Here is a 24,167-nt window from a genome sequence, read left to right on the forward strand (position 1 = left end):
GAAAAAAAGATGGATCATCCAAATAGACTAAGTGAATATCAAGAAATATTTTATTGTACATGTAATCAAAATTTAAAAAACAGACAAGGAGGAGCAAAGGACAGTTTTATCTAGATTCTCTTAACTATGTAGGGTACAGAAATACAACTGGGAAAGAATTAACACATATTAGTACCCTTTGCTCCCCTTCCCTGCCCCAATGGAAGAGGTTACACAAGAGAGATCTGTAATGCTTCAAATCAAGGCTTCTCAGTAACTGCACACTTGAGCTGACATAGCCAAGTATGTTCAGTTTGATGAGAGAATGAGTGCCTTCCAAATAGCTGTTTATAAACAAAACTAGTCTCTCTTTAGTGGTTTGTGAGCATTACTCATTCAACACCACGAGTATATTTAAAAGACTAAAGATTTAGTGGCCATAACTGTCATTATATCTGAACTGACACAATCTTTAAGTATATCAATTATAGAAAATAGATTCCTTAGGCAGTAGAGAATATATTATCTAGTGGCAAAAACATAATGTAAAGAAACAGGAAGTATTCACAGGGAAGGGAGTGTGTTAAGCAGGGGCACATTGAGTAATCAGAACTAAAAGAGTTGAGTCCTGGAGTGCTAGCTGCAAAGGAGTCACACCTCAGCATCGTGGGTATAGGTTTCAGAATGTCTGGGTTAAAAAATATGGTACTCATTGCACATCTACATCAATCTCCCACCTTAACTCACACCCTAGATCCTCCTAACCTATTACAGTGGGATATTAAACAATTCTAGCACTGTAATTCATGTTCTGCCTTACAAGCTGTGAGGGAGAAGGCTTCTATTCTCTTCCAGAACCAGACAGGACCTGAAAGTGAATGCAGAGACTTCCCAGAGTTTATTCACCCCACAACACTTTCCTTCCTGGTTTAGAGGGGTGAATGCCTTCAGAGCATAAAGCTGCAACTGTTCTTTCTCTCAACATCTTAGAAATAAGCCTTCCCAAAAAACCTAAGCTATACAGCATGTAGGCAGAGTTGAATCAAATGCGTGTGACAAGTGCTAAATCCTGGACTGAAGGCAAGACAAGTTTTGGGATCCCCACAAAAGATGGTTTTGTTTATTCTTCAGTGGCCCAATAAGGCCAGGAAATAAAAACTCTTCACAAAACTTCCAGAGCAGGCCCATGGAAAAGCAGACAAAGTAACAGTAACTATCATATTCTGGATTCTAATGCCCTTTGGAGACTATCAGATTTTTGGCTTAAAATGCAAGTGAATCACCATGTATTAATGATCTTCATCTATTTCAGCCTACAGCATGGTCCAATGCAGATTATTAGTGTCAAGTTACACACCTAGGACTTGAATTCACTAACACTCATAGCACCACTTGATTGTTGCTGTAAGTAAAGACAGTCTAACCCTCAACTCTTCTGCCAGAAAGAGCACATTACCTTTGATAATTGTGTAACACCACCTATTCCAGGCCAGCTGACCTACCTTTTTTTGTCCTAACACATACTGCATTTGTTTTCAGATAAATCTTAACACCTCCAAGCTTAAACTCTGTGACATATCACCTTAACTTCCGAAGTTACAAAATAAATTCTTCTTTACAGTATTCAAATATAGGAGATTCACTCAACTGACAAACCAGTTTACTGACAGTATCTCTCACCAGTTATTTCCTTTATGTGCCAACTGCACAGTCATAAAAGCCTCACAGCTATTCTTCATACTTCTCAGCTTTGAAACAGGAAATGATCAATATAGGTATCTCAGGATTAACACTCCTAGGTGCAGGGAAAAAAGCAGCTGTTCTGTACCTCAGTAATTATTGCTCAGTATTTATCTGTTGGAAGCAACATCAAGACAGTATTTGAATTTATGCTGTACTTTAGCAGAGACAGGTTCCCTAACATTAAAGAACATCAGCCTTTCCACAGAAAATCTCTAAAATTTAGCTGGCCATTTTTTCTTAACTGTTCCTTGTAACAAGGCAGATTTGTTTAGGTTTCCATTCTAACAACACTACAGTTGTCAGAGTACATGGCTCATACCTGTGGCCAGTCTTTAGAGTAGGTGGGCTGCACGTTTTTCATAACTACAGAAGTTTATCAGCTATGCTAAAACACTACATAAAAAGCCCAGGATTGTTTGCAGACTCACCAGCTACCTACACAGAACAGCTGTTCCACAAAAGTGATTTCACTAACAATTGAACTTGAAGACAAACACTACAAGAAAGCCAATAAAAGATCTTGTGTGATCAAAGGTTTTCTTACTATCTCATCTGAAAGAAGTTACCTTCCACTTGAAACTATCTCCTCCTTCCATAGGAATAACCAAGATATCTTTTGGAGGCAATTTAGACAGTGACTGCTCAAAAACATTTCAACAGAACTGCTTTTTGGACGAGAGAATAAGTTATTTTACTATTTGCACAAATTGAATTTACTACACTCATTTTACTCTGGTAATGTTTTAGCTACAAGGTATCTGTACAAGATATATCAGCAGAGATAGCACATTGTTAACACTACATATGTAAACTGAGAGACAACAGGTCCTTCCACCCAGGTGTCATATTGCAGATTTGTGTCAGTCCGAGAGGCTGCGGAACCGCGCTTCAGCACCACGGAGATGCCCGGGGAGCCCAACAGAAAAGCTGTGCTCTACAAGGGTGACTGTCCATCCTGGAACAGCAGCAGGAGGAGAATCAAGCAACCAGTGTTTGCAGTAATATTCTTGAGGAGAGTTCCATTCATTCGGTGCGTATTGCTGTACATAAGGTGCATAAACCTGCCACGGAGGAGATCAGCGGGAAGAGAACCCGGTGGCAAGGCTGCAACCAACTACTGGAGTCATGTCCCAGATCTGGAGGAGAATTGTGGAGAATTACACAGCATTAGTGTCAGACTCACAGCTCCTTCTGCAAGAGGCATAGAAGCAAACAAAGATATCCCTGGACACAAGGTAACAACTCCTTTTTAACCTATGCTTGAGGAAAATCTCATAAAGAGTTACAGCAGCCTTATAAACCAAAAGCCAAATTTGGGGCTCAAGAGTCTTGAACTTCTGTGTAGGTCTGTTTTAACAGTGCTATGCAGTTTGTCACAAACATGCCTAGAGCCAAACAAGAACAGGATGGCACAGTCTCAGTTCTGACAAGCATGGTGAATGTAGAGCCCAGGCACAGCAAGACTCTGTATCAGTCTGAGCTCCATGTCACTGTCCCATAACAAGGGCTTTCAGTGGCCATGCTCCAAGCCATGAGCTCAGAGCAAAGGAACCTGCACATTTCCTCAGGGCTGTGTCTTTGGGGCTGCTGGCAGATTCTCCTGCTGCCCATGCCTGCTATGTTTGCTTAGAGACACAACAGCTGCACTCCATATAGTGGAGTTACAAGGCATTTCCTCATTCAGCTGCAGAAGAACAGGTTAGCAAATACAATTCCTTCTTCACACAATAGATAACTTGCAGCAATAGTTGACAGAAAGAAAGGAAGAATACACAAAAATGAACTCTCTTAAATATCTCCTAGAAATGCAGGAAAGAGTTGCAGCAATACCTTCACAATCCGGTCGCTCCCACAAGTCACCATTAGCCCTCTGGAGATGTCCATGGACATGTGTGAAATGTTGTGTTTGCCTTCATGAAAGGTTGCCAGGGAGGTACGGCTGCACAAGAACAATTGAAATGAAAGCCAGCCATCAGATGAAGCTTCATGGCATCATTAGAGCAGTGCAAAATAAACTTAAAAGAAAATTAGGTTGCTTAAGTACTAATAAATCTACTCCAAGAGCTGCAGTGCCATATTAAAGGGGACAGAATTAAATTAGCAAGTCATACAACTCCACTGCTTGTGGAGTTGTCCAGGTGTGACATTTTCTGCAGCATGACTGTTAATACTAGAGCAGAAGTGGGACACTGAATTAATAAATACTTCTACTCCTGGTTAACAAAGTCAAGTTCATTTTTCCCCTGCTGGCTACGGAAGCCAACTAGAGCACAGCATCCCACTTTTCCAAAAAACCCAACCCCAAGCAAACAAAATGTCCCATTAATAAAAAACCCAGTAACACAAGAAAAAAAACCCCAAACACTCCCAAAATTTTCACATCTGATTACTCTGTTCATACCAAAAGAAAAGGGGTTCCTTCATTTCTAAGACAGGTTTAATAAGACACCAAATTATGTTTAACCTGAGTTGCTTGCATGGTGAAAATAATGTTGAGTTCTGAAGAATATTCCCAAAGTTTTAAAAAGTGTACATGAACTAATGCATATACATCCTGGCAGCTGAAATGCATTGCCTGGCACCCACTTAGCAATGTTAAGTGCAATCAATAGCTTTTAACTAAACTGAAATGCTGAGACAAATATATCTCAAGTCTAGATCTGGGCTCCTGGAAAAGAAGAACTAAAAAAGGATATAAATGTTGTAATTCCACATCTGATCCAAATGCACTTGCAGAGGCAGATGGGGCATTTCTGCCATCACAGTGCTTTTAGTCCCCAAGGCCTAATAGCAGAGAGTCAGCTCAGTGTAGCACTGTGTGTGGATGTGGAGCAAGGCCAAGGGTTTCTGCACACCTGCAGTGTTATTACAGTTTATTACTCCCTCATACTCACTCTTCATCCTTGATGGACTCATAACAGGAATCACAGACACGGACCTGGAACTCAAATCCCATGATTGGGTAGCTCGACCGTTTGGTGCTGCACTTGCCACACACTGCCTGCCCACATTTTCTGCAATGATGCTTCATGAAGGAAGAAGAAAATCAACAAGTCACTATACCATGGCACTTGAGCACCATACTAGTGTCCACTGCACAACCAAAACAACAAAGCTTCTGTTTTGCAACCTGTTAGAAAGCAACCTGCCAGGAAACCCCTGCTTTTTCAACCAAAGACCAACATCTCTGGAGTTCTGAGCAGTCACTTGGATCATTTATGGATTTAGCTCCATACTCTGTGTCTATCCTCTTCTCTGGCAAGCTCCTTCTGGGAAAAGGGGAAAAAGAGGCTTGAACAAGGACCCCAGTTAAAAACATTCTGGTGCAGTAAGAACAGGGCCATTAGTGCTTCACTGGAGTGAGCATCTACATTCTCACTTATGGGGCACTGTTTGCCATTTTACACAACACTTGAGGATTAGCTGTCCATAAATCCAAAGCATGGGAACATTCAGAGAAATCCAGCAGAGCATGCCTAGCACAGCCTGCTTTGACCTGTGAAAGCAGTTTGTTGCAACACTTCCACACAATTTGGAAATATCTTAGCAGTGCTTAGAAGCTGTAGCTTCTCAATATACCTCACTTCAAAGCAGCAAAAATACCAAGATGAAAAGATCTACCAGGCTTAGTGGTCTTCTGTTTACATTTTGCTCAAGTGCTGAAGTACAGCTAAGCACTGAAACCAGCCATCTCACCTGTCTCAACCCTATCGTCTTTGTGTCCCACATTTGCTTTATATTCCAGAAGAAAGGTTGCTCACACTTCTGACAGGAATCACTTTCTAGCCATTGAGGAGCCTAGAAAAGAGCAGGAAATGTAAGCAATCAGAATTGTTTTCCCCCACACAACACTCAAGGAAGTTTAAGAGCCCAAAGTAAAGTCTTACTTGGAAAGATGCCCTGGTTCAGTTGTGGACATTACAACAATAAATTGCCTAGAGCATAGTACAAAGAAAGTTTAACACAAAAACTTCAAACCCAAGAATACAGTTACTGGTTATCTACACACCTCCTACACTTTTTAAGCTTCCAGGAATATTTATATTACTGCCTTAATACGAAAACTCATTCAAACACCTACGTTACTAAACCTGCTGCAGGCATTCAAAGACTGCTGCTCTGCTTGTCTGGATGGCTTTTAGGGACCAGTGTAGTCCAAACTGCAGAAGCTATAAGGCAGTCATCCCCTTTAAGAAAGGGGGTGTCCAGAAGTAAATTCTGTAAGTAATTATCTTTTCTACTTTCATGGGATTGCAGTGTGAAGTAATTAGGAATTCATCTGCATTTTCCATCCTGCCCCCATCTTCGTTAAGCATCCCTTCTCCCACCCACACACTTTTCCTGCCATAAATGGACTAGGCCAAATGAAAATAGAGCTTTTACACATTTCATCTCTCTCAGATACTTTAACTGAACATCCCTGTAAGAGACAGAAAAAGAGGCACAATATTTTTAGTACATGGACTTGAATTTGAACATGTATATTCTATACAACTTTATACATCTCATGAGGAAGTCTCCCTGAAACTTGGCAGGAGGAAAGCTGGAACAACAAAGCATTTTTTCTTTTCAATTCACTTACATGGCTAACAGTAAGAAAACAAGAGCATTCTCACTTGCACCACCATGGATATGAACTGATGCAGAAAGAAAGTGTTTGGCTGGGTCAATTGCTGTGTACTGAGATCTTTAAAAAAAAATGTTGTCTGGGGACTGAACCTCTGCCTTCTGAACTGCATCTCAAAATCTGCTTCTCACTTTTTTACCTGCTTTGACACAAATTGAGAACTTATTTCAAGACTACTGAAGCACAGTCTTTTGGTTTCTTTACTGCAAGAGTTTGATTGCTTTAGACTGTTCCAGAAGCAAAGGGCACAGCCATTCCAGTGAATCTGTTGTCTCTTTGAGATAAAACTCTAGGCAGTCCAAAGCATCTCCTGCACTTTTCCATTTACTACAATGCAGCATGGACAGCCATTAGAACAGAACAGGTTTCAATAATAACATTCAGCTTTAAAGTGTCAGACAACATGAGGAAAGCATGTTGTGCTGCAGAACTGACTAAGGAAAGTCACAGTAGTCTCTGAAAAGGGGAAAGAAAAAAATCTTTGACCCATGACATGAAGTTACCTCTTCTCTGCTGATATCCATGTTCCAAACAGCAATTCCCCCATCAGCTGAACAGGACACCAGCTGCCGTGTCAGCTGGATGTAGCAGATAGCCTGCACCTTGTCACTGCCAACAAAGCACACACCAATTACCCACAAGTATTTAAACAAAGCTTGGTTTCTCAGCAAACCCTGATTCCTACTTGTAAATAAAGCTACTGAGGAAGGCCAAAACTGATTTTCAGTTTGCTGAGTCCACTAAGTAGAGCTCTGAGGATGAGTGAACAGATGCTGTCACCTGAGCACTACCCTAGCATCAGGATGTTGAGGGAGCTCTTACAGGCCTGACCAGAATACCAGAGGTACAGTTCCATGTTAACATTTGCTGGCAGTAAGCCCTGATGGTGAACTGGGGGTCAACTGACTCAGAGTGCATGTGTAAATACTCTTCTGTGTTGGCAAGGAGAGCCACTTGTCAAAACAGAAACAACTGAATAAATAAAGAGAAATATTTGTTTCAAGGTGCTACTAAGCAGCAGGTTGCACTTTTGCTAACAAATCACAGTAAGTTAGGCTGTAGGTGCAAAGCAAAGCATGCATTCACCAATAAGACAATTTAATCCTAAAGAACGTCATGTCAAAACAGAAGTCTGTCCTAAGAATTTAACCAAAGAATATGAGTAGTATCAAACTGCTCTGCAACATCTAAATTGAATTAAAAAGTCATTCTGCTTCTCAGAAAGAACCTAGCTGTTACAAGTCTTCACCAGGACACATGAGGCAGCAGTAACAGCAGTATAAAGTCCTCCAGTTACTTCAGTTACTTGTTTGTAACCAAGGCTCTATTTTTAATTCTTTAGCCACAAGACTAAACCTTCAAGATTTAACAAGAGTTCTAGAGCTAAAGCTATCAGTCTTGATCAAAGCTGGATGGAGGCATCTATGGAATTAGACAAGAGGAGAACACACTATACAAATATCTTTAAATATAAACAAAATCTCTACTAGTAGTGCATTTCTAAGTAGAATATATCTTCTGTGGTGAACTGCCTGTCAGACTGAATTAGAGCCCTACATTTAAAAATGGCAGCAAGTGTTGGGTGTCTAAAAATTAAGAGTTGAGTTTCCCCCTTCAGAGGAGGGGAAACATGACACTTTCTGAAGTTAAGAGACTACCCCTGTAATTTAGCCAATCAGTTATCACCTATCAGTTATCACTGACAGAAAGACAGAGAACAGGAACATATTGAAGCTTATTTTATATGCATACATGAACATGCTTATACATAAAGGTTCTAGCCCTCCTCTCAAAGGTAACTCAGTGCAGTATTTACAACACAGACACATGCAATTTTTACACAAAGGCCAAACCAAATGATTTAGGATTTTTACCCACCTTTTTCTATAAACTATTTCTGTGTTACTTCTAAACCATGGTAAAATGAACATATTAAACATGAAAAAGAAAAAAGCTTTATCAGTCAGGCCTTCCTAGTACTGATTATCCTTCTTTCCCTTCAAAGTACTCAGGGTTCTGCAAAGAGTAATTTTCTCCATTTTTCACAGTGATTCAAACATCTTGCCATGCTATTTAGTCTTCCTGGGACTGTGTGTTCATTACAGGATGAAAAATAAGAGTCCACTACATACTGGTGTCCCTGGAGCAGCAGCGTTCTCCCCTTCCTTCCACCAATATCCCACATGATAATGCTGTGGTCAGAGGCACCTGAGAAGAGCAGCCTTTGGACAGGATCCCACCACAGGGAAGTAATGCTCCCTAGGAGAGAACATTCTGCAGTTAGATGTAAGGGACTGGCTCCCCAACACAGTGATGCCCTCCTGGAGCATCAAAGTGAAACCTGAGGTACTGCCTTACACCAGTAACATACTGGAAGCCTTAAGGCAAAGGAAACATCCAACAGCAAAGTGCAGCCCTGAGAGAGGGGCAGGGAGTACTGGACAACAGAACAGATGTCCCTAAAAAGACAGATATAGCATAGGCCAGAAAGTCTGAGTTGTGCCCCTTGAATTTAGGAAGGTGATTTTAAGAGTTGCCAGGCTGCTATGTGAGCTTTGGAAGATAGAAGCAGCAGCACCTGCCAAGCAGAAACCAGTACCTACAACACAGTGAGGGGCTTGGTCAGTGGCTGCAGCACAGCTCACAGTGCTCTCAGCTAAAGCTACTCCCTCACATAACCACACAACCTTAAAATAGCTGGACTAAGAAACAAAGTGAGAACTTCACTGCTGTTAGCAAATCTCCCACTACTCACTAAATTACAAAACTAGATTTCAGAAGGCCCAGTGCAACTGTGAATTAGGGATAGAAAGAAATGAGTCATCTGACAGTAGCAGCCTTATACTAAACCCATACCCATGGTAACGTAGCCAGTACACAACAGGAGTAATTTTGTTACTCATGCCACCTATAGTTGTGAAGCTGGGACATTTTATTTCCTTGCAGAAATCCTTCCCTTTAAAGAATCCTTCTATTGCTCAGTTGTCATCAAAAGCCTTGTTAGTCCAAAATCAAGATGATGAATGCTAATTAAAGCCCAAATCAGTTCTTTCCAATGCTCTGAAGCACGAGATTTTTTTTGCCTCCTTTAGGGCTATGCTGTTTTCAGACTGACCCATTTGGAAATAGCATGTGCACCAAAAAGACATTAACTTTGAGTATTATCTCAGCATTGCACAGAGCAGGCTGTTATGCATGGTGAATTCTGGAAGATGAGAACAAACTCTGAAACCATTTAAACTGCAAAGCAACTGTTTGCTTATGAAGTCACACTTTGCAAGAGCTAGAAAGCAAACAAGACTTTTAAATAAGACCTTTAAAGTCTGTCAAACACAACTGCACTCAAAGGAGAATTAGATGCCATTTAAGTTTAGAATTACTAGATCTCGAAAATATTACACAAATATGGTGAGAAAAAAAGTGACACATAATCTGATTTGCTTAAAAAAAATAAAGAAGTTGAAATAAATAGTACAATACCAGTTGAAGAAAAATCTGTTTCTACCCCTGAAGTAATTTTTTATGGTGGCTCAATTCTTGTTTTAAGGATCACAGTCCCCATTTCGAAATATATGAGCCAAAGGTGGCTGCTGTGTGGCCAGCGCTGCTGAAGTTGGTGCTTGGAAGCCCATCACAACTCAAGAGACAGAACACAATAAGGAAGTGCCACACAGACATACTGCTTTCAGACTAACTGTAACTTCTACCAAGAAGTTGCATCTGAACACAGACCAGTGCAAAAGTATAGAGAGGCAATGGAGTCTCTAGGGCCAAAAGAATTATTTTGTTCTAAACCAAAACAATCTGAAATTCTCCTTGAAAGCAGAAGAGACATTTATCACTTGAAAATCTCAACTTGCCTCCTGCATTCAAAACCAGCTGTATCATTTTACAGTCATCTGTAGATCAGGAGTCCGCCCAGCTTTAACAAAGCCTACTCTATATTTCCAGCCGTTAAACAAGGCAGCCTTTTCCAGTGGGTCAGAGACTCATGACCCAGTAGTTCATCCCTACCCACAGGCAAACTGTCAGCTGATTTGAAAGTTGCAAATACCACATGGGAAAAGGCATTCTCTTGTTTAATTTTCTCAGCATATTATTAAGTTACACATTATTCTGTGATTTGCATTCTTGCCTTACTCATTGCAGCAGACAGTAGCTCTGTATCATGTTATTGATCACCTGATTCTTCATTTGATGTAAGGACTTCAGCTGTACTGAAGAGGATGAGACGTTTGCCTTAGACTCGGCAGTTTCTCCAATGCTGAGACTAAAGCTTTCAAAGGTGGCCATCTAGTGGATAACTTGTGTTTAACTCAATGCATATGTTTACTTTTGTTTTTCAGCTATAATAAAAATACCTGTAAGTATTTATAAGGCTAAGATTCGCCTTCAGCAAGAATGTTTGTTCTTTAACAGGAATTCAAGTACAGCTTTTAACAGCTTATCATAACCACTACCCTGGACTGGTTTTTCATCCAGTATCACCCTTAAGAGGCAGATATGCAACTGAACATCTCACTCCAACTTACAAAGAGGTCCTGTATCTGGGACAGGTGGCTTTAAGACAAAGAGTTACTTTACCTTCATGCCCTTTAAGGGTTGTGATAACTGAACAGGTATTTTGCTCCAATTTCAGAAGAGTGATCTGTCCAGAATAATCACCAACAAATGCATGCTGAGTTTCATGATCATATCTGAACACCAGTCAAGGAGAAGCTTCATTTGTTCAAAGAGTATTTTACATGACTGAAACAACTGGCTATAGAGTCAAAAAAATTGGAAAAGAACATTTTAATATGCCAGATAAATATTTACATAATTACTTTTAAAGTGGTTGGAGACTGTAATAAACCTTTTTAATTCCTTCCTCCTCATCACACTCTAACTCCCTGAACATATAGGGATATGTTCAAGTAAAACTGTATAGAAAATAAGAGAGAAAAGTTTTAGAAAGCTACTGGAGAAAGCCATGAGATAATCCATGCCCTAGTTTAAGACAAGCCAAGTAGCTTCAGGCCATTTCTAGCAGCTATTTACAGAACACACTCATGGCTGTTTACAAGATGCCAAAACTCACCAAGCTACTTGTTGCAGTGCAGAGGTCTCTGCAACCATTAGGAGCATCTCACTGGACACTGGGCTGCATTCACTCTTACCTAGTACCTTTTCCAATAAATCTTTTGTTTTCTAGCATGGTTGTAGTTGATATCCCCAGGAGAGGAAAACCAAGACACAAGGATGCTGACCCTCCACAACGAGTTCACCTTACAGTGGAAGTACACTCCCAATGTTCTGGCTACTGCCAAGGTGAGGCTGTCTCATTTCTTGTCCTGTTCTCTGGACTTCCCAATTTACCAATGCAGGTCCTTGAGCGTGGCATTGAAAACTGACCTAATTTCAGCAAGGATTCTGTCAGTTAGCAATGAGATAAAAGCCACATTGATCCATTAACAAGGTGGCACATTGGGCAAAAGCATTACACCTCACAACAGTTGTGATACCTGGTTTTTGCCACAATGCAACTATGAACTCCAGAAACCAAAGCATGGCAAGTCAATGGAACGCTGCTTTTAGAAGACTTTTGTTATTCAGAATATAAGTAAGAGCTAGGAAAGACCCTACCCATGTAGCTGACACCACATAACCCAAGAGCTGTGTAGAAACTTAGGTGTCCTCCTTGAACCAACCAAAAGCACAAGCTGCATCTAGAAAAGTAGCCTCTGGTACCCAACAGAGGCTAATTTTAAGAAGATAGTTTACCAAAAGCCCACCACACTAAGTGAAAATGCAGAGGCTCTGCCATCTGGTGACATTCCAAAGTCTCTTAAGCCTTCAGGATCATGAGATAAACAATTTGCTTTCAACAAATCCTCTAACTCCCTGAACATGTGATCCTTTCTTCATCTTGAAGTTCAGGCTTGCCTTATCCCCACTAATCCAGTAAAGAATAGGTACTCTGCTGTGTTTTTCAGAAGCTTACACATAGGATCACTAACAAACAATGATCTAAGGAACCTCCTGATAGGGAGGCCAAGCACCTGGTACACACACCAGCAAGCTGGTTCTTCCTAACACAAATCCAAAGGCTGATAAATTAAAATGGATTTTCAAATGTCAAGTTCTTCAGTGGAAATTTATTTTTATATTGATATAAAAGGTCATATTCTTTTCTCCATTTTAATAATAAACTGTGCCATTATTTGCAATAGCATTAGCTATAGAAGCCACTGAATTCAGTGAGGCTCAGACTGTTCCCCAGACTGCTGTGAGCTGGTCTCCAATACCCACACCAGCTGTAACCAGTTCTGTGCTGCATTTGGCTGAGGTGAGCTGCACATGGAATGTTTTGTGGGACACAACTCCCCTGGACTCTAAAAATGAGCACCAGTACAACAGTACAAACCTGGCAGTTCTTGAGTCAGTAAGGCAGGGTCTGCACAGATGGGAGACCTCCCAAGGACAGACATGCAGCTGGCAACAGAGTTTTCCTCCAGCTTCTTACCAGGACACAGGTATACAGCCACTCTAGAGAGGGCTTCACGTTTGCAATAGAGGATGTTGACGTGTTTCAGTTTTTCAATCTTGCTACTTCTAAAACATTATTGCCATCAAACCTCATATAACAACCTTCAATTACTGTCTGACTACAACTGAACTGCCACCATTAACAAGTGCTAAAAAACCAGTTTTAGTTTAGTTTAGTTTGCTTTCAAAAGCTTTTATATGTGAACTACCTTTCAAGCTACTGGGTTTGTAAGTCTTTTACATAGGGTAAAGAATGCCCTGAAGTACTTACAGCTGAATAGACAGGGTGTCCAAGCTGCAAATGCTGCAGTTAAATATAGTTTACAGAAAGCAAATTGTACACAGACAAATTACTACTGGTGAATAAAGTTTTGGTAACTTAAAGATAGAAAATATTAACATGAACAAAGACAGAAAAATTAAAGCAGTCCAAAGGTGTTTCATGATGTTTCATGCCCTAGAAGGACTCAAAGACACACTGGCATCTGTTGAACAAAGTGACTGGCCCAGGAAATCTATGGGCCAGGCTGTAGGTACTGTCACTGCCACAAGATGCTACAAACAGACACCTCAAAATTAGGAACTAGTACAGACTGGGATTTCTGCAGCTCAAGATCTCTTCTGCTATCTAATAACCACTAACAGAAATAAAGGTATGAAACTTCTAATGAGAATAAGAGTTAGCAGACTTGCAAAAAGATGTCACTCTAGCTTTTATACACGGAAAGTTGGGAACAAATTGAGGTAAAGGAACAAAGTAGTCTTCTATTTCCAGAGTAGCAATCATTTTTAAAGGATACTGCAGACATGAGGCCCAAGAGGTGAAGTAATGTCTCCCCAGCATGCTCCCACTCCTGGTGCACATCCAGCTGATACACTTGTCATGACCTGTGCTGATAAGCCACTCTGATGCCAGGCAGAAAGTAATGGCAGACACTCGATTCTGGTGAGCTGCAACAAGAAAAAGATTGTGGCTATTTTCTCCCCAAAATCAAAGTGCTGTGTACTTTTATTCTAATTCAGACAGAGGTTGAAGATGATATCTAGGGATATCTTTCACCCAGGGAGATCTTTCACCATTATATTATACTTGCATCTTGGCTGAATGAAAAGGTTCCCATAGTTCTGTTTAGGATTTGCCTTCTGAATAGCTCGAGTGAACCAAACCCATCACTCAGGTGATGTAAGCCTTTCCCCAGAGAGAGAGAGAAGCTGAGTTCAGTCCAGATACCCAACGTAAAGGAACAAGCAAACCCTCAGCCTCCTCTAGTTAGCTCAGGACTTCTGGGGAGTAATGCAACACATCTAAAAACTTGAATTGCTTTACTAAACCCATCTTTTCCTAACCCCAGAGAGCTATGCTGACATTCATATTTCTAAGCACCTGAAAGGATATCTAGTCCACGGCATTCAAACTGCTTCCTGTGACAGCAACCAAATCCCAACCAGCTTTGTTGAGAATGCTGCCACTAAGCAAGAAGTTACACATGCTGTAGAAAGAAGCCTCCCCTGCCCCCCAAGATGCAAGCACTTCCCTTGACTGAACTGTCAAATCATCTCCCTTAGGATAAAGGGAGCTTTTGTTGCTTTAAGAACAAGGTCTTTTTCTCCCAAGCAAGAACATTGCTTCTATCAGTGTCAGGGAGTCACAAGACAACTGCACTTTGTTTTGCTACATAATTTGCAGGCTTTCACATTAATATTCCAATTCCAAGACATTCAGGTCTTTCACATTAATATTCCAATTTTAACCAACAACTGAGTTTTGTATTTCTCTAAAGGATGAATGTAGACAAATGCTGAAATTAGTACCTCTATAAATATTAGAACAATCCCACAAACCCTGTTTCCCACCTATTGGAAAAAATTTGCTCTTTTTCATCCCTGTTGCTCTCCTAAGATGACAGAGAAGGTACAGACTCTTACCTTGAGCTAGGAGTAACCAAGCACATTGATTACAAGAAGTAAGGAGAGAAACTGCAAATACCAAAATCACCTTTATAAAGCTCTTACACCAACACTCATGTAGTACAACTACTGCAGCTGAAGAGCAAAATCCAGGCTCACTAGTTCTGGCTCATTACATTGAAGGGTAATGATGCAGTGAACCTAAATGTTCATGACTACAACTTGTACTCAGCTGTCTGACAGAACACTCTTCTTATGGCAGTTATCCCCCAACTAAGTGACAACTATAAGGACAGTCAGAATTAAAGTAAGTCTGGATTTGATTCATGTGTGACTGTGCCCAGTTTCCTTATTGTAGATACCTTCCCTTTACACAAATGTTAGTGTAGATAGTTAACTCTTTACCTGGATAGGTTTTCACAAAGTTCATCTTATTGAAGTCCTCAGAAATGTGAAACTCCTAAAAGCAAAGGGAAATTGTTAGAAGATACCACAGTGGCATAGAGCAACACTGATGCCCAAAAAGGAGCAGCAACCTCATAGACTGAAATTTGCATAGCAGCAGTATATCCCACAAAAAACAGGCAGCTTCTCAGGCTGGAGCAAAGCACACTGAAATACCAACTGTAAGTTAAGGTTTTAAGTGAACTGAATTTTCAACAGGGAACATCCTTTCAGAACTGAGTTTACTGAAGGGAGGTTTTAGAAAGAGATAAGATCTCAGTTTCCCCAGCAGGAGCAAACAAAACTATCTTGTAGTACTTAAGATTTGCATGTTTGTGACTCCACAAAGGACAGGTTTAAGTGACAGTGTTCTCTATTTAATCCATTAGACTTAATGAAATTTTAGAAGTCTCAGCTTGAAATTTCCAGTAGTTATCACTAGAATTCTCTGCAGTTCTGTGTAGGCTATTCATCTGTAGCAGTTATCTGTAGAATCACTCTTTATGACACTCATGCAGTACCCTGGCTCCTTATGGGGCAGTTATTAATTTGACCTTATTTTCATAGAGAAAGGAAACCATTAAAGCATCTGAGAGTCACAAGATTTCCCTCCTTTACTAAGGGGGGGAAGAATAAAACCCAGTTTCGGTTCTGCCAAGTGTATGCTCTCCAAGACAGGGACAGCAACTACAGCAAGAATATACAAAGAGAGAAGAAAGAATTCCCAGCAAGAAGAGAGACGAACCCAGCCTCTTATTTTAGAGCTAGTGTTGAAGTTTCTACATCATAAAAAGATGTGCAGCAAGCAATTCCAGAGATGTGTGCATGGCAGGATACAGACAGATCCATACTCCTGGCCAGGGGCAAACCAGCTGCAGTTCACAACCCCTGTCAGAGCACCACCATGGCACTCTGCCCAGCTTACTGTACTGCCCTCAAAACAACTCCTTGGCCAAATGAAATTGTTTGGGCCCACTGCTGCACAAATAGCTCAAGGCCTCCTTGAGGCTACCTGGCTCACACCTAGCCAGAAGAACCTTTGCTTTGCAGCTCTCCCACATAGATCTCAGCTGAGCTGCCAAGAAGCTCAGCCATTTAGCAGTAGCTGCATTCCAAAATGAATGGAAAGAAAACAGACTATCAGCTGCCAGCAACACATGGACAATCTGAGCAATTCTAACCTACATTCAGAAGAAAAGTCACAACAACTTACCATGATAGCTCCATTATCCTGGCCAACAAAAATCCGTCTGCTGTCATGATGATAAGCCATGGCAGAACATGGTGCTGTCAAAAAACAAAACAAGTACATCACAGTATTTAAATAGAGGTATTAGGATACACATGACTTTAATAAAAGTTGATTCTTTCACTCAGGACAAAAGCTGTTTAAGTAGTTTGATAGAAACTAGTCTGCCTAGCTATCATCCCTTGGAATGACAGTTCAATTCCCACGTGTGAAGCTGAGGACAGGAAGACAACTACTGTAACTCAGATACACCAACAGGAACCATATGCAAACATGATGTCCTGTCACAAGGTGCAACTCAGCAAGAGGAATTTTACACAGGCTGAAAGCTGAGCTAACAGCAACAGCTGGTTACACCTAAGAACTTGAGCTCACTAAAATGATCTCAAATGCAGCCCTGGAATAAAAAAATGCACACCTTGGAAAGCTGAGAGTATTCTTACATCTCAGCTGTCAGCTAGTGGTTGGAAAAGCTCACTTAACTGGCAGACAAGTTATCTGCCATCATTTGAGGCACCTCCAGCTGCAGATCCACAATGATTCACCTGGTGAAGGGTGTGGTTCTGACAGAACACTGCCACAGATCTCATCCACCATGCAGCTAGTTTTAAATCAAAGTCTGAGCTAGATTTGCTGCAAAGCTCCCAAAATCAAGATCACTGAGGGGATCCAGCCCTTGGGGAAATAAGAAGGAGGTGTTCCTACACACAGCACAGGGACAAAGCCCATACTATGTGTGGCCACCACTGACAACACCCATATTGTACTTACAGGCCATGGTGTGGTAGATGCTGGGCCAGTACTGCCCACTGTCCCTCTTCAGCCATACTCGGATTGTCCTGTGCCAGGGGAAGAGAGGGAGAAGCAGCTGTAAGTGCACTATCCCCTACATCTGAGCCACTGCATTGCTTATGGGTCACCTCCACTGCCCTCAGCTTTTGTGCTACTCAAATACAACAGAGGAACAACACAACAGAAATAACAGCACTAAAATACTGCTCTGACGTAACAAGAACACTGCCACTAAGCATAGGCACTCTTGGATTTGGAAAACTTTTCTTCAAAACTATTTATCCATGGAGTTTCAATAGCATGAAATGGAAATACTATTTCAGCACACCTCAGAAATTGCTACAAATTGCATCCCTTTACCTCCTCCTTGGCTCTGGTTGATATAAGTCAAATTTAAACTGCAGAAACTTTCTATCTCTGGCAGAGCAAACCACAGTTTGTTTATAGCAGATTAAGTGTCTGATACATTAAAAAAAATTGCAAATAATTTCTTATGGAAGTCCAAACTTTTAAATTTTTACAGCATCTCTGTGTAACTCACCCTTCAGCAAGCCAGATACTGAATATTAATAACAGAAGCACCTCATCTTCTAGACCAGCACATTACTGACATCTTGATCCCCAAGTATGAATAATTAGAGGACAGCATATCTAACTCAGTATTATTTCCTCTAATCCCTCATGTAGACATGCAAAGGACAAGCAACATTAGTGATTGATGGTTTGCACTGCTTCTCTGCCCTAAATATGATCAGGATTGATGAGCCAGTCAAACATTAACTGAAAAGCTGACAAGATTACTTGGACAGCATGACAAGACTCTTTACAAAATTGGCTTCAGTTTGCAACCTTCCAGAATCATCTCCTGGAAGGAAAGGATAAGTGGTCTTGTGAACATTTAGCATTATACTACTCTGATGGCTGTCAAATCCTGGGAGGAGGGATGTGAGAGTATCAGCAAGGAAGTGGAAAGTTATTGTCAATTAAAAGCATTCCCACAACAGACACATTGAAGGGATTCTACATTAAGAAGTTAAGAGCACACATGTAGACAGTGTTAAGGTTAAGTCCTCTTGAAATTTCATCTCCAAACCATTGTTTGCCTTTTTGTTACTGTTTAAATCCAACTTCCTCGTTCCTAAATGATCTGTAAATAATGTACCTGGAAACACTGTCAAGAGGCTTCCCTGAGATGTGCTGTTCTATTTACTGTTAGCTAATAAAAGTCCTGGTATTTAGAATTCTCTAGAAAAATACTAGGGGACTGATTAGTTAGACATCGTAGAGGATCAACAGTAAAAAGTTTAACAAAAAGAGCACAGAAGGAGACCAGTGTCTTGCACCACAACCACAAGAACTTTTCAGAAGTTTTACTGCTCAAGATACAACAGTAGCATTCTAATTTTGCAATCCATTTAAAGGTTTTTCTTTAAAAGACCGCTGAAAAACAAAGCAGACAATGCCCACCCTTAATGAACTCCTTTTTGAAAACTTGAAAGCAATACAGGTGAGCATACACTGCCCCAAAACAATGATTTTCAGCTTTTAAATCAAGTTACTTTTTGACCAGTTTAGGGGCATATGTACATTACTCTAGTAATTATTAGTCACTAAATATTTTGCATTAAGACTCTCTCTCAAAAGCTATCACTTCCTCTCTACAATAATCAACAGCCTACCTTATGTCAGTCACCACTTCAGAAGAGCAGCTGCAATTTCTTGGTAACAGAATATGGGAAAAACAATGTTTTCAAATTATTCTAATGATGCCAGCCTAATAGCACAGGTTAGCACCTTTATCAGCTTTTTAACTTGCTTTTTAAAGCAGCTCCATCATACTCAAACTGTTCTGAACATTTCAGATGGTGGCTTCCATCTTTACTAATTCAATTCTTCACTTCCAGGCAAAGCCATGTAATCATCTTTTATATTTAAAATTTACATGATAAGTCATGCATTGCTGATTTTTCAAAAGCAGACAGCTTCCTCTCAGTATTGTGGTTAATTGTACTGAACTAGAATAAAGGAAGCAAAGATTTGTTTTTTCTAAGAAATTATTTAATGAGAGTGTAACTTCTGTGTTGATCAATGGTACAGCCCCTCGGTGAGTTGAGAGCCTAAGCAAATAGCTGCAAGAGTTAGCAAAATTAACTTCTGAAAGCTTCTTATTTTGGTTTAAGTAAGATTTATACTCTGCTCACCTCATGCTTGCAAAGATAAGCTGTCAGACAGCTTTATATCTAATTATATAAAGCTCTGACTGAGCAAAATTTGAAGAGATCATTTCACAGTAGTCAGCAAGTGACCTCTGCCAAAATGCCACTTCTCCCTGATTCTCCCTCCTACAGACCTGGCTTTGTCATGCATCTCCTTATGCTGGGACTAATTGATTTGTAAAATACCAGTTCTTAAAGGACTAGAGAAGCCCTCCAGTAATGCTGCTCACACAATCTCCTTCCACCACTCAATTGTTATGTCTTTGTTACGACAACTGCCTTGGAGTCTGTAGCACTTTCCTCAAAACCTGGTCTTTATTTAATGAAGAATCCTGGGCTCAGTACCTGAGAAGAGCTGGCTACCTCTCACTTCTCCTTGAGCATTCCCTGCTAAGGCCTAGAAAGACACAGGGTTGTTTGACAGCAGTCTCAGCAAGGATGTAAAAATGCTGAAACTCATAAAGAAGCACCCAGACAGAGATTTTAAAATTCTAGACTCATGTCTCTGAGAGTGGCAGGAGGAAGCAAAACATTTTTAAAAAATATTAGAAATTACCTCCAAACTTCCCTATCATTGAGTACTGAATCAGAAGCTGCTTTCAGCTGGGCAGCATGCACATTTATAGAAGCACAACTCAAAGGGGTTTTGGCACAAGATTTTTAATGTAATATAAAGAAAGACACTCAAAAGCCATCTTCAAGCAACACTGACTGTGGCCTTACCAATTTCTAAGAGTTTTTATTGTTCTCAATCATTGTTTCATTTAGAGAGTGAGCAAGCACCCAACAATGCTGGAGAAAAACCCTGGAATTTGAGAGCAGACAATGCTGTGTTCCAGCAGTGTTTGTGCTCCTGCTCCACCAGCTGCCCTCTGAAAGCCAGGGCAGGGAGGGTGATGGAAGAGCAACACCCAAATCCAAACCTGTTACAGTACCAGCACTGCTGCAGGTTACTACACAGCTACACCAGCCCTGTTCCCAGCACTGCATCTTCCTAACTCCTTCAAACCACCACCAACTGCTTTCCTACCCAAAATCAACCACTGGCAGTTGTTTTCCTAGCAAGAACAGAATACTGCCTCTTTCTCATAGCTTAAATCAAAAATATTTCTACTGTTATCAACCTTGTTCCCAAAACAGCATTAGGAATCTGGTTTAATCACAGTGCAATGGAAGCTCAAAGACACAGCTGATAGTTTTAATCAAATTTCTGTTAAAACTAAACCATGTTTTGACCAATATTTAAGTTTCATAAGCAAAAAAACAACAAAAGCTGATACTGTACTTTAAGCAGCTAGTGATGGTCACCAAAGAGCAGCACTGAAATGTGCCAGTGACTCCAGAGCTCCTGTAGTGAATACACAACCTTCATTTTGCATTTAGGGTCTTGCACACAGCTGATCATCCCTCAGCACTCCCAGCTGCAGCTGGGAAACACTCCTCCTGCCTGAGCTGTCTGTGTGCTGAGGGACACTGCAACAATTCCCAACATTGTCCTGCAGCCAGGGTCAGACAAGATGCCAACAGGGACACAGAGTTAATCATCCTCTCTAGATAAGTTCTGAGAAAGCTTCCCAGATGGCAAGTGTCCTGCTGAAAAATCCCATTGGGAAAATTAACTCTTTGTCTCCTGCAGGTATTCTTGCTTCTTTTTTCCTCTTTAAAACTTTTTTTAAAAATCATAGAATTTTGTTGGCATTCACAGATCTACTATGAAATATTTTGTATCCTCTGAAAAAATAAAACCATTACATTTCATTCTAGGAAATATAATTTAAAATAGGAAGAACTACAATGAGTAGCTCTAATGAGAAATAATCTACAACATTCCCAGGGAATGTTTGTGCACCAATGTTTTCCTCACTACCCAACTTGTAAACACATTCCTCTGACTGGTTATTATGAAATACTTGACAGCCTTAGCTGCATTAAGATGCAATAAAAAAATACTTCAGCCCTGCTCTCAGTACACACAGCAGCTCTAGTGCTCCTTGTACTCTGCACTTTGCTGCCAGCAGCATAAGCAGTCAGGCAGTATTAACACCTACACCCCACCTGCAGCGAGCAAACAGGGGAGCACTGTTTGACAACATGCTGAACTGCAGGTGAAAGCTCTGATGAACTGTAGGAGGTATCCCAGATTAGAGAAAATACAGGTTTCTGAAAGTTTAAAGATTTAATTTCTCACACTAAGGTGGGTGACACAAATTCAGCCACAAGTCCACTGACTCACTTGGAAATTACACACACCAGAGGTGGGTGGTGGCCTCCCTCTGCTTGCACAGGTGTGTATGTGACATCAAAACTCACCCACATAAAATGCAGCTCCATCCTTGGCTCTTATTAGCAGTCTAAGCATGCAGACTGCTTAACCTTCGGCATCAGACCTTGAGTTTAAACACTGGCACTGTCTGCCCACAGGCAAGCCTCTACCATGACAATGTGAATGTTGAACCCTGATATAGAGTCTTAAAAATCATCATTTCCTCTTCTCTCCTTCAGGAAGCTCATCAAAGCAAACTGAACACAATCACACCTAAGTGACTGGAATGAAAGGAAGCTGCCCATTCCCATCCAAAAGCTGTTATCCATCATGTACTGCACAAAGCCATCTCCAGAGGAAGGGATGACACAGACCAACTAGACACGTGATCTGTTTGCACTTTTTGACCTAAAAATAAATGCCAGAAAACCCAGTTCAGATAACACTGTTGCTCTGCTGATTTTCAGCACTCGTATCCTCCTATTTCTCACAAGGTCAAGCTTTTCAAACAAAAATTCATGCAAATATTAATGCAAATTTAGTTTTAAAAGTTTTATGGTGTAACAGTAAAATTATCCCCGCACCAAGCTACACCTCAAAGAATGCACTTTTGTACTTTTAAAAGTACACCGTTGCTTTAAATGGAGCCACAGTTTCCTAAAAAGCATCTCCCATCCCTCTTCACATTTAAACATCACTTTGCACATGGCACAGGTGAAATTCCATCTGTCATAAACAGTGCAGATTCCTCACCACTCTCCTGGCCACAAACCTCTGTACTACCTGCTTCCTCATTTCCACTTTCCTTTCACCTCAGTAACTGTTTACCGACATTACAGCTTCTGTGGCAGACGATCCAGTGCCGAGAACCAGGGCTAGACTGTGAAGACACCTTCCCTTCCAAGCAGAAAGCGCCGTGCACAGCAGCTCATCACCCCCTCTCCCCTCGGATCTGCCAACTCACTCCCTGAGCGGCTTCAGCCGGAGGGAAGCAGGTTTGGGACCCGCACACCGAGCCACCAGGATGAGCTCGTTCCTCTGGAGCAGCTCGGGAAGCTCCAACTCTCCCGACGGGCAGGGAAGCAGCGACACCCTGCAAGTGCTCCAGCCCGCAGAACGGAAGGCCGAGGCAAACACACTCCCTGATTCTGGTTCTGCTCCTGAGCTCAGCAGGACCCACTCACACACAGGCGCAGGGGCTCCGCAGGGGCAGGACAGCGCGCACGGAGCACGGCAGCCTCTCCCCGCCGGGGGAAAGTGTCAGCCCCGCGTCCCGCACCGGGCCGAGCCGATCCTCCCTCACAGCTGAGGGCATCTTCCTCCCCGGGACCGCGGCTCCGCGGATCTCCTCACGGCGGCAGGCCCGGCGTCCCTGCGCCTCCCGGCAAAGGCACAGCGCGCACCCGCAATCCCGTGAGCAGCCCCCGCTGCCCCGGCTCCCAGCCCAGCCCCGCGGCCCGGCCCGGCGGGGAGCGGGCCCCGGGTCACCTGTCCTCGCCGGCCGTGATGACGCCGTCCTCCTTGGGGATGAGGAGCGCGGCGCTCACGGCGTCCTGGTGGCCCTCGACCTTGCTGAGCAGCACGGGCCGGCGGCTCTGCGGCCGCGAGTGGATCTCGGCGGCCATGGCCCGCACGGCTGCGCGCAGCGGCGCCGCCCGCCCCGCCGCGGAGTCCCGAGTAGCGGCGCAGCCCACGCGCGCCACTGCCGTCACGGCGGGGCGGGCCGCCAGCCGTACTCCCTGGAATAGAGGGGCCCCGGGCCGTATTTCATGGAAGAGCGGAGAAATCAATCCGGCTGTGGGGGCTCCGGCCGCCTGCCTAGGACGGGACTTGTCCTCTCTGCTGTCCCCTCCGGTGTCCCCGGGCTCAAACACGCGTTTCTGTGCCTCTCCCGTGGGCTCTGTCCAGGAAAAGTCGCCGCCGTGACCCCGGCTGAAGGAGCCTAGTCGCTGCCCGTCCCCGCTGGCATGCGGCCACCGCAAGGCGGCAAAGGAAAGGCTGCTCCCCTGAGGGAATTAACGGAGGGATATGGGCTCAGGCAGGACGTGTAGTCACAGGAAATACATTAGCTCCTTTCTGTCTGTTAAAGCAGCTGTAATCCTTCATCCTATAAGTTCTTAAGCAGCTGGCTTGTGCTGTTATTTTCTCTGTGTTCACTGCATGGGAATGTTGGCCACGTAGCTGGGTGACCAACAGCAGAATTCCTTCCCTCGGTGCTTGGTTTTTGGTCTTATATCTGAATACCAGCATTTGGATATAGCCAGCACACTCTGGGCTTAACTGAAAATGCCCAGACAGAGCTGAGCCCGAAGAGATGAGCTCCAAGATGAGGTGCAGACAAACCTCCTGGAGCAGGGTGCTGGGGATTGTGTCATTTGATGAGCTGTCACAGACCGTGTCACACACCCGCAGTCAGGG

At 42.3% G+C, this 24,167-nt stretch overlaps 1 protein-coding gene across 1 annotated transcript; it reads right to left on the bottom strand.

The window, feature by feature from the left end:
• Positions 1 to 28: 28 nt before the first annotated feature.
• Positions 29 to 23,401, bottom strand: WDFY1 (WD repeat and FYVE domain containing 1). Its single transcript, XM_054282540.1, has 12 exons — positions 23,238 to 23,401; positions 17,250 to 17,317; positions 16,443 to 16,516; positions 15,191 to 15,245; positions 13,678 to 13,828; positions 10,934 to 11,046; positions 8,482 to 8,608; positions 6,853 to 6,958; positions 5,419 to 5,520; positions 4,617 to 4,747; positions 3,553 to 3,661; positions 29 to 2,858 (listed from the first exon to the last, which is right to left on the bottom strand). The coding sequence occupies exons 1-12, from the start codon at positions 23,372 to 23,374 to the stop codon at positions 2,799 to 2,801; spliced, it is 1,233 nt and encodes a 410-aa protein (XP_054138515.1). The 5' UTR covers positions 23,375 to 23,401; the 3' UTR covers positions 29 to 2,798.
• Positions 23,402 to 24,167: the final 766 nt, after the last annotated feature.

The sequence above is a fragment of the Melozone crissalis genome, unplaced genomic scaffold, assembly GCF_028551555.1.
Source record: "Melozone crissalis strain CALT ecotype California unplaced genomic scaffold, PUWL_Pcris_2 ptg000034l_1, whole genome shotgun sequence".
Taxonomy (NCBI): domain Eukaryota; kingdom Metazoa; phylum Chordata; class Aves; order Passeriformes; family Passerellidae; genus Melozone; species Melozone crissalis.